General features: G+C 44.7%; 1 protein-coding gene across 6 annotated transcripts in view; it reads right to left on the bottom strand.

The window, feature by feature from the left end:
• VPS8 (VPS8 subunit of CORVET complex) overlaps nucleotides 1–20,915 on the bottom strand; it is a 296,490-nt gene that overhangs the window by 56,272 nt on the left and 219,303 nt on the right. For all 6 annotated transcript variants that reach the window (XM_040357376.1, XM_040357379.1, XM_040357377.1 and 3 more), the window contains one exon: nucleotides 17,796–17,964. In XM_040357376.1, the coding sequence (XP_040213310.1) occupies nucleotides 17,796–17,964 (169 nt within the window). The remainder of the gene's footprint in view (nucleotides 1–17,795; nucleotides 17,965–20,915) is intronic.

The raw sequence follows: 20,915 nt of genomic DNA, 5'->3' as shown, positions 1-20,915 counted from the left end.
TATTTTACATTCACATAGATACAACATTGTTTGATTGTCCAAGAACATAACTAGAGGGTTGAAATGTTGTGTAACACCACATTTTAAATAACGTAATCCGATCACCATGATCAATTTCATGTTCATAGACATTCAACATCTGCCTTGACACATTTCATGATGATGGTGATTGGATTAGGGTGACTGTTTCCCATGTGGGTAGAAATGCTGGGCTACCTTCCAGACACTTTGCTTTGAACAAAAGAAGCATTTTCAGCATTACAAAAATATGTTGATTTGAATGCTATACCATGACCTGGATAAATGAAAATCATCACAAACATATGCAAAAATAACTTGACTGTAATACCTTGGCCATGTTAACACATTTTGCTAATAAGGGTTAGTATATATACATACACTTGTTTGAGAGCCATTTCTGCTCTGATTTTATTCATCCATAGAAAATGCACGGTAAACACATGTAAAAGGCTCAAACAGGCATTCACATTAGCCCCAAACCTGCAGCACCTTCAACTGCATATCCTTCTACAAATTAGAAAATTATCGTTAAAAAGAAAAATGAACACCGCAGAAATGCTTTTATAGCAATCTGGCACAGGTGTCTTAATCCTATACTCATTGACTGTATCCTAATTATTTGCCAAATGTTGTTTATAACTGGGTAAATAATTATGCAGCCAGCCAGATGGGCCTTTAAAAAGCGTGCATTTTCTTTGTGTATTGAAATCCATTTCAGATGTATAAACTGGTACTCTTCTAGCTACACTAATAGTTTTCTTGCCATCATTGCTCAGCACAAGATCCTTGGATTTTGTTACATACAGTCTACAAACTATTGCCTAGTATTTCATGCGGACCGTGATATTTCCTATACTGAGCCTTTTAAAGGTATAACCCTAAATGCTAATATACCCAAATATGTACATTATATGATTAAGTAAAATGAGATGAATTAATAGTTTATCTTAATAATAGCTGTTTCTTTCTATTTTTCTTGAATTAAAGAAACTTTATTGAAAAATCAGTGGCACACTCTTTTTTTCTATTTTTAAATAGAGAATGGTTAAAGAGGTTGTAAACCTTCATGTTTTTTCACCTTAATGCATTATGGTGAAAAAACACCTTGCACTGTCCGGCCCCCCAGCACCCCGTTTTACTTACGTAAGCTCCGAATTTCAGTGGGCGCGATCCCACATCGCTCTCTCCACTGCTCCTCAGCTCTTCATTGGATAGATAGATAGCAGCGCAGCCATTGGCTCCCGCTGCTGTCAATCAAATCCAATAACGTGGGGGCTGGGGCCGAGTCATACACTCGGCGGCTATGGACGCCGATTGTATGACATGGGAGCACGCCCGCAAGGTAACCCCTCAGGAGAGAGCTTCCCAGAGGGGGTTAGTTATTGCAGGGAGGAGCCGAGAGAGCCGCCGTGGGACCCCAGAACAGGACAATCGGGGGCCACTTGCCTCCACTGTGCAAAACTGCACAGTGGAGGCAAGTATGACATGTTTTTTTTTTTTTTTTTAAAGTGAACCTTTAGTGTCACTTTAAGTGTTTGTTTTTGTTTGTTTTCCAGTCTGTTTTATTGGTTAATTTTCTCAAAGACACAATTAAGATATCACCTCATTAGAATGATTGCTTACAAATCCCCGTTGTGTCATTATGAAGTTTGTTTAATCGCTTGGGAGATTCAACCTTTCTATTTTTGACCAAGATGATAAGTGGTAGAAAATGTATTGTACAGTTATCACCAGAACAGTGGCGGAGAGGAAAATCTTCCAATTGGGACATTTGTTCCACAGACAAGTGTTCACGGGGGATTTTCTCTTATTTTGACTTAAGTTATACTTTACCTACAATTGTATTTAAAGCTGAACTCTAGGCAGCAACTAAAATTTGCTTCCAACATTTTTCTCCCCATGTAGAGTGTCCTCCTTACTTTACCCATGGGAGCAAGAAGGAGGGGTCAACAGGGCCTACTATGTAATTTCTAGTAAACCAGGGCACCTGGCAAAACTACATTTACCATAAGCTCTGTGCATACAGACTGTGCAGTCTTTTGAGACTAAACAGGTGTGTGGGTGGTGACAGAGGAGCAGACAACTCCCCTGTCTTTGCAAGGACACGTTTGCTGGCAGCACAGGCACACTTGTCATAGAAGGAATAAAAAAAAGCAAACAAAAACACATTACTAGGAGAAGAAAGAACGAGCGTTGCAGTGTTCTCTCTGCTTTTGTGGGTCTCTAAGCTCTCAGCTCCAAGACAACCAAGAGCTGTGGTATGCTAAACTATGGAGAGAAGCAGGGGCAGAAATAGAGCTGGTGCTGGGTAGAGATGAGTAGTGTTTGGCTATATCGTAAGGGGTAAAATAACAAAAACAATCTGCAGTAAGGGCCTATTTCACACATGTGCTTTGGGCTGCTTTCCCACCACATTCAAAGGCATAGCCAAGGCAATTTGCCGTATGCCCCATTAGCTCAATTTATATTAATGTGCTATATTAGGGAGCGCAAAAAAAAAAGTAGGACATGCTGTATTTTAAGCAGTGCAGCTTGTTGTGACAAACTACACTGCACAGCAGTGCACTGTTGTCAATCAAAAAAAAAAATTGTCATTGTGCGGTATTAAAAAAAAAAATGAACAGTAGGATGAGTCGCAACAACCCATTGAGTGAGTGAGTAACTTGTATAGCGCTACAAATTCGAACTAAATCGCCTCAAGGCGCTTTTTGCATCCAGTGTCATCCTGATCCTTCAAAAGAGGTGGATCTTTGTTTTTTTCTAAAAGCCGAGGTCCTTGGACTGCAAATCTTCGTTCTCCCCTAGATTTGTAGTGGGATTTGGGGATTTGGAGGAGGTTTTGGTTGGTTGACAGGAGGAGGCGATTGGCGACGTAGGGTTTTATTTTCTCGCTTAAGTATTGAGGAGCGTTTACTTGTGAGCATTTGTGAGTGAGGCAGAGGGTCTTGAATGTGGCCTGATCCTTTACGGTTAGCCAATGGAGGGTCCTCAGGGATGGGGTGATTGATTCTCAGGTTTTTTTCCCCTGTTACTAGTCTGGCTGTCGTATTCTGGACGACTTGTAGACGCGAAGTCTGGTATTTGGCATTGCACCATCCCTACATAACAAACAACTGTTGGAATGCATTATATAAAGCACGCCAATTGGCTTGAAAAGGCCTTAAAGTTGTAGTAAACTCTATTTTAATAGATATACCTACAGGTAAGCCTATAAAATGGCTTACCTGTAGGTACTGTGAAACTTGCACTGTTTAGGAGATATTCAGAGTGCATACAGCCGGCGTATGCTCTCATGCCGGACCTTCAGAGCCTATGACGTCATCACGCCCAGGCCACTCATGTAGCTGGAGGACGCAAACCTGGAAGGAAGACTGGGGGAAGATGAAAGCCCTCTCAGTGGTAACAGCACGGCGCTGGAGAGCTTCATTTTAAGGTCTCTCATAAGGTGCTAGCATGCAATGCATACTAGCACATTATGACATTGCCTTTCAGGGAAATGTTTATTTTATTTTTCCTTAAACTGCGGTTCACTACCAGAGATCACCAGCCAGCCATGTATGTAAAAGCAGCACTTTTTATTTTCCAAAAGTTAAGCGAAAACTGCTTGCTTCAGCATGTAAAAATGAAACAGTCCATACCTCTGGCACATACAAATGCATTTTCAGTTCACAGCTGTCTCGGTCACAAGAGAACATCCCACACTTCTCACACGGCTGTCTCCTCCTTCACCCCACCTCACAGACACCTGCTGACTGCACCCTGTTCCTTTTCAGGTCTCTCCTGCAGGCGGGTTTAACCCTTTCAGGACCAAAGTCCCTGTAATCACGTTTCCACCCAAAGTGTCTTTAAAGCTAAACACCATCTTTTGATACACTCTACATATTTAATTTGGGCCAGCTTTGCCCAAACAAACTATGTCCCTCACCAACATGTGAGGCCGCTGGATGTGCAGTATAAACTGTAACTGAGGTTACATACAGCATACAGAACTGTGTTCCAGGTTCGAGCCAAGATTCCTGTCTCATAGCTGGGACACAATAGAGTCAGTGTTAATATCGTAGACTAAAATATAAAAAATTAATACTATTTTAGTATGCTAAAATACGACTAAAACTAAAACATTTCAGATGACTAAAATACGACTAAAACTAAAATGACATTTTAGTCAAAAGACTTTAACGAGAACTAAATTTAATTTATATCACAACGGCTAAATTTGTGCCTGTAGTGCATGCTCAAACCTTAACCACTTCCATACAGGGCATTTTCACCCCCTTCCTGCCCAGACCAATTTTTAGTTTTCAGCGCTGTCGCAATTTGATTGACAATTGCGCGGTCGTGCGACGTGGCTCCCAAACAAAATTTTCACCCTTTTTTCCACACAAATAGAGCTTTCTTTTGGTGGTATTTGATCACCTCTGCGGTTTTTATTTTTTGCGCTATAAACAAAAGAAGAGCGACAATTTTGAAAAAAAAACACAATATCTTTAACTTTTTGATTTCATAAATATCATAATTTTTTTTTAAAAAAAGTTTTTTTCCCTCAGTTTAGACCGATACGTATTCTACATATATTTTTGGTAAAAAAAAAAAAAACGCAATAAGCGTATTTGATCGTTTTTGCACAAAAGTTCTAGCGGCTACAAAATAGGAAATAGAATTATGGCATTTTAATTTTTTTTTATTTTTTACTAGTAATGGCGGCGATCTGCGTTTTTTTTTTTATTGTGACCGTGACATTGCGGCGGACATATCGGACACTTTTGACACATTTTTGGGGCCATTTACATAGCGATTAGTGCTATAAAATGCACTGATTACTGTGTAAATGTGACGGGCAGAGAAGGGGTTAACACTAGGGGGCGCTGAAGGGGTTAAATATGTTCCCTAAAGTGTGTTCTAACTGTAGGGGGAGGAGGACTCACAAGGGGAGGAGATCGATGTGTGTTCCTCTGTACTGGGAACACACATTGGTCTCCTCACCGCTGACAGGACATGGATCTGTGTGTTTACACGCACAGATCCATGGTCCTGCCGTGAGTGCGGGTAATCGCGGGTGCCCGGCGGACATCGCGGCCGTCATATGACGTCCAGTCTGAAGGACGAAAGGTCCCCACCGACGTCATTTTACTATGGCTCGGTGGGGGAAGGTGTTAAAGAGGAAGGAAAAAACGGGGGAAAAAAACACCCTGCAAGACAAAGGCATAATCAGCTAGTATGCGCAGCGGTCCACGTCTCCCCCTCCGGCCGCCGTCATGTTGTCCCAGAGTGACTTCCAGGTATCACCGCTCCGGCGCTGTGATTAGCTGGAGCGGCGAAGACGCACAAAAACGGCATATGCTGGGGAAGAAACGGCACAGAGTTTTGTTTCCTCCAGGCGCATGCGCCGTTTGCATTTCCGGCAGACTACAAGTAAAATATCTCCTAAACAGCGCACGTTTAAGAGATATTTCCACTACCTATAGGTAAGCCTTATTCTAGACTTAGGTAGAAGTCCAAAAAGTGGGTTTACAACCACTTTAATAACCTATAATAAACAGGTTATTAGATTTTTACTCCAGGAGTATTTAATGTTTGACAATTCTAAAGAAATAATGCATTCAAATTTAAGGAAACCTATTAGATTTTGGTCTACTAAAATGTACTGGAAGAGAAAGACGAACTAAAACTAAATCGAAATTTGATGTCAAAATTAACACTGAATAAAGTCTATCAAAGTGGCGCTCAGCCATTCAGAGAAAGTGATGTATTTAACAATGAATACAGCAATAAATGAAGATCAGAGAGGCGGGCTGATGATGTTCCAACCTCTGACTCAGCCAATCAGAGAGAGCTTTATATTCATTGCTCATATTCATTTTTTTTCCCCCTTTCTAACCAGAGCCTCTCACCTTACATGGGTGAGAACTTCTGAGTACTCCAAAACTGTATTCACATTGTTTCCCTTAAAGGAACCACAACCCAAACATTAGGGACACATCTCCTGTCCAGGACCACCCATTTCATGTCTTTGTAAGTGGAAAAGCATACAAAATCTGCAGAGGATCAAATAATTATTTTCCGCACTGTGAGAAGCTCTAAATGTGCAGTAAAATCAGACTAAGCATTTACAGCACAGGGGTGGAGCCTTTATAACTGAGTAAGACTGAAAGTAATAGCTAGTATACAATAAAGCGCTCGGGAGGAGATCCGATGTACAACTATCTCCCCCACTGAGCTTTTGTGTGCTGTCAGGTGGACTGCCCCCCCTGCCAGAACACACCGGTCAGCATTCTCATCCATTGGCTGAGAGCACCGATTGGATGCTGATCAGCAGACCTTTTTTTGGTCATGCCCCTTTGACAGAAGCCAGACGTTCAGCTGGCTTCTGCTGGACCGGCTGCCGTACACACAGGCTGAATGCCTGCCAGTTTCTATTGAACCGGCCAATACCGCCTGACATTTAGCCCGTGTGAACAGCCCTTATAGCTTGAGGTCTTGCATAAAATGTAGGCAAAAGTGCATTCTACAACAGTAGTCTTCCCTACAATAATAACATGATACAAGGGCAGAGCTTGTACAAAAGCCTTGGCTGGGGCAAAATCTCACATCTTGGTGATAATGCTATATTTAAGTTCTGACCTGCCAGATTCTTGACCAATTGTTCTCTTATCTGTATGGTGCAACTTTACTCCACTGAACTTTTGCTGTGTATTTTTTATTCATCACCATTAAGTATGTCTAATTCCTGTAAACATCCGTTTGTAATTTGGCTTGCTTTTGAGCAAATTTGTTTGCCTTCTGCTTCCTAAATACAGGGGTCCTAGTGATCGATGGTACTGATCCTCTGTGTGATTTCAATGCAAAACCAAGGGCAGTGGAAATCTGTGAATCCTGTAAAATACTTATTGAATTGCTTTACGAAGAGGAAGTCAGTCATATTCAGAAGATAGCAGCCTGAAGGATCAGAACATTATAAAATACTAGTGGTTTTATATCAGAATTTGAGCAGGTTAATAATAGCTCAGATGTATAACAGCCAATGTTGTTCCTGGTGCGTCACGTTATAATTAGCAATGAATATTGATTTATAAGTAAACTAAATGATGACACCCATATGTTATACAAGTACTCCGCACAATCTGGCTTGATTTTTTCAGCAATTTCCTTAGTGCCACCTAGAGTTTTGTGTTTAGATATCAGGTAGCACTGCAGTTCCCTGCCAATGTAAACTTGTCCTAACACTGAGCATTGCATACACAGACTCAATGAAAAAAGATTGTATGAACTTGTCTGGCTATAAACTTTAGAAGCCTTTTTTGAAGAATACATTTTATAAAACATCCAATCAAGAGAGTGAGACCTCTACATCATGTTTACAATATGTGGGTGAAGGCGAGTGTAGACAAATTCAAAGGTCTCACCCCTAAAAGGTTTTAGAGATATAAGAAGCCATCGATGAATGACTTCATACCCACCTACCAAAAAAAAGTCAAAGGGAGAGGCGCCTCTGGGTGCAGAAATATAACAAGTTTAATAGCATATAAGGTGAACGACTCGCATTTAGGAGGTAAAAAAAGAGATTTTTAATACAGCTTACCTGTAAAATCTTTTTCTTGGAGTACATCACGGGACACAGAGCGGCATTCATTACTATATGGGTTATATGGAGTACCTTCAGGTGTAGACACTGGCAATCTCAAACAGGAAATGCCCCTCCCTATATAACCCCCTCCCATAGGAGGAGTACCTCAGTTTTGTAGTAAGCAGTATGCCTCCCAAAATGGTCCTCAAAAAAAGAGGGGTGGGAGCTCTGTGTCCCGTGATGTACTCCAAGAAAAAGATTTTACAGGTAAGCTGTATTAAAAATCTATTTTTCTTTATCGTACATCACGGGACACAGAGCGGCATTCATTACTATATGGGATGTCCCAAAGCAATGCTTACAATGAGGGGAGGGAGAACATCTCCAAGACAAAAGGATTTAATTTAGAGATATACTCAAATCATAATAAATCCAACTTAGTTGAGAAAAATAAAAAATTTTAAATTTAACTCGAACAAGAGGAGCCCCCGGAATCCGAGGGTCTCAAACTGCAGCCTGCAGCACTGCCTGCCCGAAGGCAGTATCAGTATTCCTTCTTACGTCCAACTTGTAGAATTTTGTAAACGTGTGGACAGAAGACCAGGTTGCCGCCTTGCAAACTTGAGCCATAGAGATCTGGTGGTGTGCTGCCCAGGAGGCGCCCATGGCTCTAGTAGAATGAGCCTTTAATGATACTGGAGGAGGCAACCCTTTCAAGCCGTAGGCCTGAGTGATTAATTGCTTAATCCACCTAGAAATGGTGGACTTTGCAGCTGCCTGCCCCTTCTTGGGCCCATCCGGTAGAATGAACAGCACATCTGTCTTCCGGATCTTCTTTGTAGCTTTAAGATAGGCCTTCATGGCCCTGACAATATCCAAGGTATGCAGCAACCCTTCCTTTCTGGAAGTAGGTTTAGGGAAGAAGGATGGTAATACCAAATCCTGGTTCAAATGAAAACTGGATATGACCTTCGGAAGGAAGGAAGGATGAGGGCGGAGAACGACCCTGTCCTTATGAAAAACAAGATATGGTTCCTTACAGGATAAGGCTGCCAGCTCCGAAACTCTTCTTGCGGAAACTATGGCAACCAAAAATACTAACTTCCTTGTCAGTAGAACCAAAGGAATATCAGACAACGGCTCAAACGGTTGTTTCTGTAAACTTGACAGAACAAGATTTAAATCCCACGGACAAAGCGGGGATTTAACTGGAGGTCTAATACGTAAGACCCCTTGAAGGAAGGTCTTAACCAGCGAGTGGGTGGCCAGCGGCCGCTGAAACCACACTGACAGAGCAGAAATCTGTCCTTTGATTGTGCTTAATGCCAATCCTTTATCCACTCCTAGCTGGAGAAAACTTAATACTCTATCGATGGTAAATTTGCGAGAAAGCCATCGCTTGGACTCACACCAGCCTACATAGGCCTTCCAGACCCTGTAATAAATCACCCTAGAGACCGGTTTCCTGGCTCTGATTAGGGTAGAGATTACTTTCTGAGACAGACCTCTACCCCTGAGAATCAGGGATTCAGCTTCCAGGCCGTCAAATTTAGATGCCGTAAGGCAGGGTGGAGGATCGGACCTTGCGATAGCAGGTCTGGCCGTAGAGGAAGAGTCCAAGGGTCTCCCACTACCATCCTTAAGATTAGTGAGTACCATGCCCTTCTGGGCCATGCTGGAGCTACCAGGATGACTCGTATGTGCTCCACCCGGATCCTGCGCAGCAGGCGGGGTAGTAACTGGAGCGGGGGAAACGCATAAAGAAGTTTGAACTGATGCCAAGGGCAAACCAACGCATCGGTTCCGCAGGCCATCGGATCCCTTGAGCGGGACATGAACCTGTCTAGTTTCTTGTTGAGTCTCGATGCCATGATATCCACGTCCGGCACTCCCCATCTTTGGCAGAGTGCTTGAAAGACTAGTGGATGCAGAGACCATTCCCCCGGCCATAGAGTCTGGCGGCTTAAGAAGTCCGCCTGAAAGTTGTCCACTCCTGGAATGAATATTGCCGATATGCAGGGCACATGAGCCTCTGCCCATAGAAGAATCAAGCTCACCTCTCTCTGAGCGGTTTGACTCCTGGTTCCCCCTTGGTGATTTATGTGTGCCACGGCCGTGGCATTGTCTGATTGAATTCTCACCGGGAACCCCTGCAATTTTGACGTCCAAGCCCTGAGGGCTAGTCGAGCAGCTCTGAGCTCCAAGATGTTGATGGGCAACTGCTTCTCTGGCTTTGCCCAAGTACCTTGGCGAGTGCAACCATCCAAAATTGCTCCCCAGCCCGTCAGGCTGGCGTCTGTGGTCACTATCTTCCAAGCCACTGGGCTGAAAGACCTCCCCTTCAGTAGATTCTGAGGGTCTAACCACCAACACAGACTTTGTCGGACTCTTGATGAGAGCGGCAACGGGATATCCAAGGCCTGTGGCCTTCTGCTCCATGCTGACAGGATGGCTGCCTGTAGGATGCGAGTGTGGCTCTGGGCGTATGGTACCGCCTCGAATGTGGCCACCATCTTGCCTAGTAACCTCATACATAGGCGAATAGTCGGTTCTTTCTTGCTTAGAACCAGTAGGATTAATTCCTTGATGGCTTTTACCTTCCTCAGAGGTAGGAACACTCCTTGTTGTTCTGTGTCTAATCTCATGCCGAGATATTCCAACTGCTTTGTGGGCTGGAAAGCTGACTTTTCTCGATTTAGGACCCAGCCGAACCTCTCGAGGTATTGGACCGTGAGGGCCACTGCTCGCTCCAAGCCGGGAGACGAGTGATCTATGACTAGGAGGTCGTCCAGGTATGCTAGGATCGTGACCCCTTGGATCCTTAGTTTGGCTAGGATTGGAGCTAGGACCTTTGTGAACACCCGGGGGGCCGTAGCCAACCCGAAGGGAAGCGCCACGAATTGGAAGTGACGCGAAGCCACCATGAAGCGTAGATATCTTTGATGTGGCTGATAAATTGGAACATGAAGGTAGGCATCCTTTATGTCTATGGACGCCATGAAGTCGTCCTTCTGGAGTGTGGCAGCTGCTGACCGCACGGATTCCATCCGAAATGAGCGGATCTTTAGATATGCATTTACCATCTTTAGGTCCAAAATTGGCCTGACATCTCCATTGGATTTTGGGATGATGAATAGGTTGGAGTAGAAACCCAGCCCCTGTTCCAGGACTGGTACCTCTACTATTACTTCCTGGGAAAGTAGATGATCTAATGCCGATCTTAATGCGGCTCCCTTTTCCGGATCGTTTGGAATCCTCGACTTCTGGAAATGAGGAGGAGGAAACCTTAGGAAATCTAATTTGTAGCCTGTGGCCACGGAAGACCGTACCCACTCGTCGGGAATGCTGGCTTCCCAAATCTCTGAAAAGAGTCGCAGCCTTCCCCCCACCTTCGTGGGTGGGGGCGCCCCTTCATAAGGTTGGCTTGGGGGCTGGTTTTGCTGGTTTGCGAAACCACTGCCTTTTGCCTCTAACAGCCTGTCCTTGTGATCTGCTGTTGAAGCCGAAGTTTGCTTTTGCAGGAGGCCGTCGATACTGCTTGGCATTAGAGGGCCCCTGCCCAGGGGAATACTGTCGTTTAAACGCAGGTCCCTGAACCTTCTTCTTAGTTGGCAAGAGAGTACTCTTGCCGTTTGAAATGGTCTGAATGTATTTATCTAGGTCTTCTCCGAAGAGTCGTCCTCCATGGAAGGGGAACCCTACCAGGAGCTTCTTGCATGGGGGCTCAGCCTCCCAGCTTTTTAACCATAAGAGTCTTCTCATATGGATAAGGGATAACGATAAACGTGACGCTTGCTGGATAGAATCCTTGATTGCGTCTACCGTAAAACATATGGCCTTAGGGACATCCGAAAATTTTTCTGCCTGCTGGGCCGGAATAAGTTTAAGCATCTGCTTAAATTGATCCGATAATGCTTGAGCGACCCCAATCGCAGCCACAGCTGGCTGTACTACTGCCCCTGCAGTAGTGAAGGAGTTCTTAAGTAGTGCTTCCAAGCGCTTATCAACTGGATCCTTGAACACCTGTATGTTTTCTACAGGGCATGTTAACGATCTGTTAACACATGAGATGGCTGCGTCCACTGCAGGAGTAGCCCATCTTTTGGAAAATGTTTCTTCCATAGGATATAGGACAGAGAACCTTTTAGGTGGTAAGAAGATCTTATCTGGCTTGTTCCAATCTTGGAACAAAATTCCCTCTAATAGAGGATGGATCGGAAACACAGCATTGCTTTGAGGCGCCCTCAGTGAGCCCAAAGCTGAAACCGTCGATACCTGGAGATCTGGTACTGGCAAGTTGAATGTCCTATGGACCAAGTCCGACAATCCTTGAATCCACCAGCTCTCCCTCAGGGAGACTGCCCCAGACTCCTCTGTATCCGGGTCTTCGATCCCTGAACCTACTTGGTCCGTGTCCAAGAGGTCGTCCAATTCCCCTGAGGAAAGGACCTCCTCTTCTGAGGGTCCGCGCTCGGGCGACGGAGATCTATTCCGCTTACTGCCCCGCATAGCTGCGGATATCATTTTTTTTTTTTTTTTCCATGCTTTTCTCATCTCTTTTAAAGAGGTGAGTAATACCTCCTCCGTGACCATCTTAGGGTTGGACTGACCCGCGTCAGCTCCAGCCCCAGATCCCGATGGCCCCAAGGCTCCCTGTAGGGAAAACAGCGGCATACCATGGTACAATACCGAGGTACACCTGCTACCTATTGGTATTTGGAACTATAAAAGTTAATTGTCCAAACACCTGTTTGGGGGATAAAAAAATGCTTCCTCTCCCCTAGATGACTTTTTTTTTTTTTTTTTTTTCGTTTTTGTTTCAAATCCAGGAAAGAAAAAACAAACATTCTGTCCCCCTGAGTAGTATTGCAAAGAAAAACTATGAGATGGAAAAGAAACAGCCTATTTCTAGGCTTGACAAAACAGTCCTCTGAAGACTGCAATATCCTTTCTGGCCACTGTGTGTCCTCGGCGCCCCGTGCTGCCGCTCTGGTCTTTCTCCTCAGTTCCAAAGTATTGATGGAACAAACAAGGAAGGGCCGCCCCTTCCTTTAAGCCACTGACCCGCCCTTCCCCCCCAGCAACCTCAAACAGGAAATGCCCCTCCCGACAGGGGGAGGGATTTTGGGAGGAAGGGACCTCTCTGTTCCAGCAAACTGCGGCCTGCAGCCTGGAACCATGAGGAGGCCAGCGTTTTGCCTGCTTGCAGGCTCTGAGGAGGAAGACTGAATGGAGCATCGCCTGGAGGCCTGCAGGTAAGCAAAGCTCTCTGACACACACATATATTTTTATATAACACAGGCCCCACTCAATGCTTTTCCAACACTACAAGGGAGGTCACATCTTATGGGGAATAATACATAGAGAGCCATCCTATCTTTATGATATGTGACTAGTTTGCCAGATGCAGTGCATAACTTTAGGCATGTCCCCTGTGACCCCCCAGAAAAAAACCTGCTAAGAACCAAGTTCCGCAAGTTTTCCCCTCACTTACCTGCTCCATGCCGCAGGACTTTGCCAAGCAAGAGGCCCAATCTTCCCCCATCTCCGTGGGGATGTCTAGACCTTCAGGCCCTGGGTTCCTATGAAGGATCCACTGTCCTGGGCCCATATAGCACCCTGGCAACAGAAAACTTTAGGTACCCAAAGGTTTCTAAGTTCTGGGCCCAGGGTCCAGCTCTCTAAAAAGAAAAGCATTATGGGCTATACCCCAAGGGTTTGGGGTCCGGTTACTGACCACTTTAGCGCTGAGGCTTTTTTGGACAGAACCGGTAGCTCACCTAATCCCAAGGATGCGGAGGCAAGCTAAACCATGACTAACACCTAAGACACTGGCGTAAAAACTGAGGTACTCCTCCTATGGGAGGGGGTTATATAGGGAGGGGCATTTCCTGTTTGAGATTGCCAGTGTCTACACCTGAAGGTACTCCATATAACCCATATAGTAATGAATGCCGCTCTGTGTCCCGTGATGTACGATAAAGAAAACAGGCATGTAGTTTTTTCCAGCACAGCGGGGAGTGGAAGAGGGTGTCCTCAGTAGATGGTCCAATCCCGGATAGGAAACGCAGTATCCTCTCCATCGCCGCTCACTGCTGCTCTGCTGTTGTGGAGGCTGGCCGCGGTGGAGAGGAGCTCAGAACGAGGCCTGAAAGGCTGGGGGTATGCAGGACGAGGATGGATGACGTCACTGGCAAGCAACGCATTTCCTGAGCATGCGCACTGCGGGTGACACGGCAGCTGTGCTCCTTTATCAAGGTTAGCTTGATAAAGGAGCGCAGCTGCCATGCCACCCGCAGTGCGCATGCTCAGGAAACGCATTGCTTGCCAGTGACGTCATCCATCCTCGTCCTGCATACCTCCAGCTTTCCAGGCCTCATTCTGAGCTCTTCTCCACCGCAGCTGGCCCCCACAACAGTGGAGTGGAGCCGAGCGTGGCCGAGCTTAGCAGAGTGTACTGCGCTCGGTATATGTCGGCGGCGGCGCGGATCGGCGTATAACGCGCACCCACGATTTTCCCCCGATTTTAAGGGAAAAAAAGTGTGCGTTATACGCCGATAAATACGGTACTTACAGTAAGCTGAGCTCTTATGTACACTATATCTAAAAAATATGTAAAATGTAGCTATTAGCCAACACTCCCATTTGTAAGCCTGTACTATATTGTAGTAGATGAAGTAAGAATGTGCGAGACTGCAACTATAACAGATCGCAAAAACTATCTGGCATCTGTCAGACAGATTTACACATTCACTGACACAGTGGTAATTTAGCATTGTTAATATTAGACAAATGTGCCCAAGTGCTACCAACTGCCTTATGTGCCATAATACTTGACCATCTGTTGCACTGGATGCTGTAAAACTTACAATTAGACATATGACAAACACTGATTTCCTAACAAAGACAATTCTGCTGTCATGACTCCAGAAAGCTTTTAGTTGAATTTATCTAACTGATGTCTCCATTAAGTACAAAGAAAGCATTTTTCTACTTTGCCAGAAAGTACATCAAGATACCGACTGCTCTTAAAATACTAAAAGCCAATAAAGAAATGGTAAAAGGACTGCTTAACGAGCGGGATATACACCAGACAGTTTACAGTGGTCTCGGATTGGGCTGTCATCCCCCACTGTGTTTGTGAAGTGGGCACAAGGAAACATCCAAGAAATGGCAGAATGAAACATCCAGCAAAATGGATTACAAAAGAAATATAAATGTTAACTCTAAAGTTAGTACATAGATAAAGGGGAACTCTGCCTGAATAACCCAACGTTCATAAAAAAAGGTTTAAAGGTACACTCCTGTCAAACCTAATGTCTCAAAAGTAAAATGAAGCCTTGAAACGCGTAAGGGAAAAGTGCTCATCTACATTCAAGGCTTCAGTTTTAATCTAGTACAGTGGTTCTCAACCTTCTAGTGCTGTGACCCCTTGATAAAATTTCCCAAATTGTGGGGACCCCTAACAGTAAAAAAAAAAAAAAAAATCGTAGTGTGGGTTGTCAGCACCCAAGGCAAGACAAGTAATTTGCACCCCTAACCCACGGACATTTAGCGCTCCCCAAGTCCCTTCCACTCCTACAGTATTAAAACCCCTTATGGTACATTTTAGGATGTACTACTCTTTCTCATTGTTCTCCTTTCTTTCCTTTTATCACTCTCTATCATAATTTCTTTTTTTCCCCCATCCCTCTCTCTAGCCGTCTTTCTTGTTCTTTTTCTTATTCTTTCTGTCCCTTTTTCTTTGTTCCTCCTCCTTTTTTCCCTCTCTCTTCCATGTATTCTCTATTTTTCTTCTTTCTCTTACTCCTTGGTGGTGGGAGTTGGGATGAATGGCAGTGCTGGTGGGAGGTGGGATCAGTGGCAGTGCTGGGGGGAGTTCCGATCAGCCAACGTTGGTGCTCTTGATCTGCTGATCTGAGAAATGTAGTGGGGAATTTTAACCACTTAAGCCCCGGACCAAAATGCAGCTAAACGCCCAGGCCAGGTTTTGCGATTCGGCACTGCGTCGCTTTAACAGACAATTGCGCGGTCGTGCGATGTGGCTCCCAAACAAAATTGACGTCCTTTTTTTCCCACAAATAGAGCTTTCTTTTGATGGTATTTGATCACCTCTGCGGTTTTTATTTTTTGCGCTATAAACAAAAATAGAGCGACAGTTTTGAAAAAAATGTAATATTTTTTACTTTTTTCTATAATAAATATCCCCCAAAAATATATAAAAAAAACTTTTTTTTACCTCAGTTTAGGGCGATACGTATTTTTCTACATATTTTTGGTAAAAAAAAAAATCGCAATAAGCGTTTATCGGTTGGTTTGCGCAAAATTTATAGCGTTTACAAAATAGGGGATAGTTTTATTGCATTTTTATAATTTTTTTTTTTTTTACTACTAATGGCGGCGATCAGCGATTTTTTTTCGTGACGGCGACATTATGACGGACTCTTTGGACAATTTTGACACATTTTTGGGACCATTGTCATTTTCACAGCAAAAAATGCATTTAAATTGCATTGTTTATTGTGAAAATGACAGTTGCAGTTTGGGAGTTAACCACAGGGGGCGCTGAAGGAGTTATGTTTCACCTAGTGTGTGTTTACAACTGTAGGGGGGTGTGGCTGTAGGTCTGACATCATCGATTGTGTCTCCCTATAAAAGGGTCGATGCAGCCGCCACAGTGAAGCACGGGGAAGCCGTGTTTACATACGGCTCTCCCCGTTCTTCAGCTCCGAGGAGCGATTGCGAGGGGGCGGCTAGAAACGAATAGCCGCCCCCTCATCCCAGGTTGCTCCCACGGAAGAACCGACCGCCGCATGTACCGGGGGGGGGGGGGGGGGGCCCCCGATCAGACCCCCGACCCACGGAAAGGCAGGGACGTACATGTACGCCCATCTGCCTGTACGTGCCATTCTGTGGACGTATATATACATGCGGCAGTCGTTAAGTGGTTAATGGCAACTATAATCACAGGTAGTGTTACTCACTGTGTCTCCGGGTTCACTGTGTCTTCGATTTTGCGGTGTCTCATAGCAGTGACACCTATGCCGAAATCAGGTGATAGGGTCTCCTCCCGCCCCTCCCATTTCACATTCATCACCAATCAGCTGACCACTAGTCTCTGCTTCCCAGCCATGCTGTGAACTGAATGGGCGGCTGTGAAGTTGTTGAGAGGGCAGCCGTGGGCTCCAGGAACAGCCAAGGATACTGTGACCCCTGGCAAATCTTCATTCGACCCCCAAGGGGGTCCCGACCCCAAGGTTGAGAACCACTGATCTAGTGGAACAAACTTCACAGGATCACCTCAGGGTGGATTGTATGTCTATTTTTTTCTGTGAACCATTTCAGAAAAACTGAAAAAACATAATGTTATACAGAGTTTAACAAGTATGTACAACCATTCCCTGTACCACAAAAGGAACTCACATTTAAATGCCTGCACCACACTCTTATGCCGCGTACACACGCTCAGAATTTCCAACAACAAATGTTCGATGGGAGCTTTTTGGTTGGAAATTCCGACCGTGTGTAGGCCCCATCAGTCATTTGTTGTCGGAATTTCCGACAACAAAAATTTGAGAGCTGGTTCTCAAATTTTCCGACAACAAAATCCGTTCTCGTAAATTCCGATCATGTGTGGACAATTCCGATGCACAAAATTCCATGCATGCACTGAATACGAGACGGAAGCGCTCGGCCTGGTAAAACTAGCGTTCGTAATGGAGATAGCACATTCGTCACGCTGTAAACGGACTGAAAAGCATGAGGCTAAAAAGTGCGAATCATCTCTCACCAAACTTCTACTAACACGACTGGTATTGAGCTTCCCTTTTCTAGTACCGTCGTACGTCACCGCGTTCTTAACGTTCGGAATTTACGACATTTGTGTGACCGTGTGTATGCAAGACAAGTTTGAACTAACATCCGTCACAAATTTATCCACGGTTTTGTTGTCGGAATGTCCGATCGTCTGTATGTGGCATTATACATACTAGTGGACAACAAAACTACCAAAATATTTTTGGGTTCTGAACAGCAGCCAAAGCACCCAAAATAGACAACACATAACATACAAAAGTATAAGATAAAAAAAAAATCCATGTTGATGTTGTCCCATGTGGGATTAGAACCGAGAATTTAAAGCTCCATGCACATGTGCTAGTTACCTAGCTACAAGTAAATAGGCAAACAGATACTCAAAACAGTTTCTTACCTGGACTAAAGATGCTGCCCTCCCTCTCTTCATTTCAGCCAACGACTGGCAACCCGTCCGACCTTTACTAGTTGAATGACATCGGTAACAGATCCAGTGACTCTGTCCACCAACTTCAACCTTGCAGTGCTTTCCCGTCAGGCAGAGGGAGTGGTATAAATGTCCACAGCTACAGAACAGAAACAGTTTCTAATGAATATATTTCTAAAAGTCAGTCAATTGCAAAAGTCAAACTTACAAAGAACATGTAAAGAAACATGTAAAGAAACTGCAAGAAATAATTAGACTTTTTCTTTTTCATAGCATCAATATGATTTTTTTTATCTGAATCCAATCTGGAATGCACCATCTACCATTATTATCCACAAGTCTTTTGAACATCAAATGGTAAACTACCGTATATACTCGAGTATAAGGCGACCCGAATATAAGCCGAGGCACCTAATTTTACCACAAAAAAACTGGGAAAACATATTGACTCGAGTATAAGCCTAGGGTGTCCATCTGCATGCCTCACTGTGTCCATGTGCATGCCCCACTGTGCCCATGCCTCACCGTGTCCATGACTAGACTGACATTTAACATGGGAGTCTATGGGTGTGCCAAGTTCCGGATCCAGGGGACGGTAACGGGTCCCCAAATTCACCAGAGAAATTACCGTTTGACATGGCAGTCTATGGAAAAGGTGCCCGGCTTTGAAAAAAGTGGTGCTCCCTGGCCGTAGATCCCCGGACAACAAACTTTGCACACTTGTAGAAGTATGGCTACATGTGTGCCAAGTTTGGGGTCCAAGGGACCTACAGCTGGCCGGTACTGGGTCCCCAAAATACGAGAGATCAGGCGCAAAAAGGTGACTCGGGTATAAGCCGAGGGGGGCATTTTCAGCACAAAAAAATGTGCTGAAAAACTTGGCTTATACTCGAGTATATACGGTATATAAATTAAAGCAATCATGCTCAATTACAAATCAACTGTAGACACAGGCAAAATAAGCATAATTTACAAAGATACAAAAGGCACAAAAATTAACCCTGGAGTAGACTTCATTAAGTATTAGAATTTTTATACATACAGTCTGACTTGTAATTTTACAGGTATCTTCCACAAAAACTAGACATGATCCATTTGTTCAAGCCGTCCGAAAGTATGAAAGGGTAACCTGCAGTTTCAGGGCTTGCTTGGTACAGACAGCATTTATTACAGAATGTACCTGCAGCAACCCCTGCTGGTGGCATCTGGCACTGTGGACTGACCAAAGCATACAATGGTTCTCTGTCAAAACCACTGGTTGCAAGCCAGTCTGCCAAATAACGTACACTTCTGCAACACAATGGGGTGGATTTACTAAAGGCAAATAGATTGTGCACCTTGCAAGTGCAGTTGCACACATTTTTCCCAGAGGTTAGTAAGTGTGGTAGGCTCCACCGATTTCCATCAATCAACCATGTGGAAGCTTAAATGCTTTTTTTTTTGTTTCGATTTTCCTTGCCCCCGATTAGGTATTCTTTACAAAGTGAAGATTTACCACATTTACCAAAGCCCTGTACACACGACCAGGATTCCCGCCGGGAATCCCAATGGTAAAACCGAGAACCTGCTCGGTAAGTCTCCCTGTGTACACACGGCCAGGATATCCTGTCTGGAAAACTGCGGGGAGAGCTTGGGCCGGGAATCCTCGCCGTGTGTATGCTCCCTCGCAGTGTTTCCCCATAGGAAAACTGCCGGGTTTAAAACCGATGCAAATCCCGGCGGGAAAATAGAGAGCAGGTTTTCCATTTTCCTGCCGGGATTCCCAGCAGTTTTCCTTTCGGCAAAACTGCGAGGAAGCATACACATGGCCGGTTTTCCCGGCCAAAAGCTCTCCTAGCAGTTTTCCTGGCAGGAAAACCGGTCATGTGTACGAGGCTTAAGAAAAATTAGTGCAACTGCACTTCCTGTCCTGATTTTTACAAATAAACCATGGGAGGTGCAGACCCCTCCATGGTACTACACACCAAAACATAACAGGTATCTGAAACCTGTTCCTAAATACCACCAGCAGTTAATGTTATGTAGACAATCTCGTTTGCATGCAAATGCAGAGGTTTGAAAAACCCTGGTCAAATATATTTTTTCATTTTCTCAATAAAAAGTAGTATCTACAACATCTGCTGGGATAGAAAAGAAAAGGGGAATATTTCTACAGATTGTAAGGCCCCTTTTACACAGGGGCGTCTGCGGCAGTAAAGCGCCGATATTTTTAGCGGCGCTTTACCATCATATTTGCGGGGTTATTCTGCCGGAAAACCACCCGCAAAGCGCCGCTGCAGCGCTTTGCCGGCGGTATAGCCGCGGTGCCCATTGATTTTAATGGGGAGGAGCAGTATACACAACGCTCCTTCACCGCTCCTAAGATGCTGCTAGCAGGACTTTTTTTTACCATCTTGCTAGTGCACCGCTCCAGTGTGAAAGCCCTCGGGGCTTTCACATTGGAGAGACAGCACCATCTCTTTCAGGGCACTTTACAGGCGCTATTTTTAGCGTTATAGCACCTGCAAAGCGCCTCAGTGTGAAAGGGGTCTAATGCACCATTTATTATACATTTTCTTAATTTATCAGCGTTGACACAAACAATTTAAATATGCAACATATAACACATAACAACATTGTCAATTATTACTTTGTAACAACACCTTTAGGCCCCTTTCACACGGGGCGGATCAGTAATGATCCGCCTCGTGAACCTCCGTATGCTCAGCGGGGATCGCTCCGTTGATCCCCGTTGAGCCGGCGGATGACAGGGCGGTCCCCGCACACTGTGCAGGGACCGCCTTGTCTTTTCTCCACTCTCCTCTATGGGGGGATCGGATGAACACGGACCGCCTGTCCGTGTTCATCTGATCCGATGACTGAAGGAAAAATAGGGTTTTCTTCCGTCTGCAGTATCAGATGAATGCGGAAGCGGGTGAGATCGGGTATCAGCGGATGTTCATCCGCTGACACCCGCAATCTCATTGGGACCAATGTATGTCCCTTTTTCATCCGCAGATGGATGGATGAAAAAGCGGACATCTGTCCGCAGGTGTGAAGGGGGCCTTACAGACATCAAAGATTCCAAATGTTTTTTTTGCATCCAGCTAA

The sequence above is a fragment of the Rana temporaria genome, chromosome 6 (genome assembly GCF_905171775.1).
Source record: "Rana temporaria chromosome 6, aRanTem1.1, whole genome shotgun sequence".
NCBI lineage: Eukaryota > Metazoa > Chordata > Amphibia > Anura > Ranidae > Rana > Rana temporaria.
Note: the sequence above shows the minus strand (reverse complement) of the source record. Positions and strands in the feature narration are given on the sequence as shown.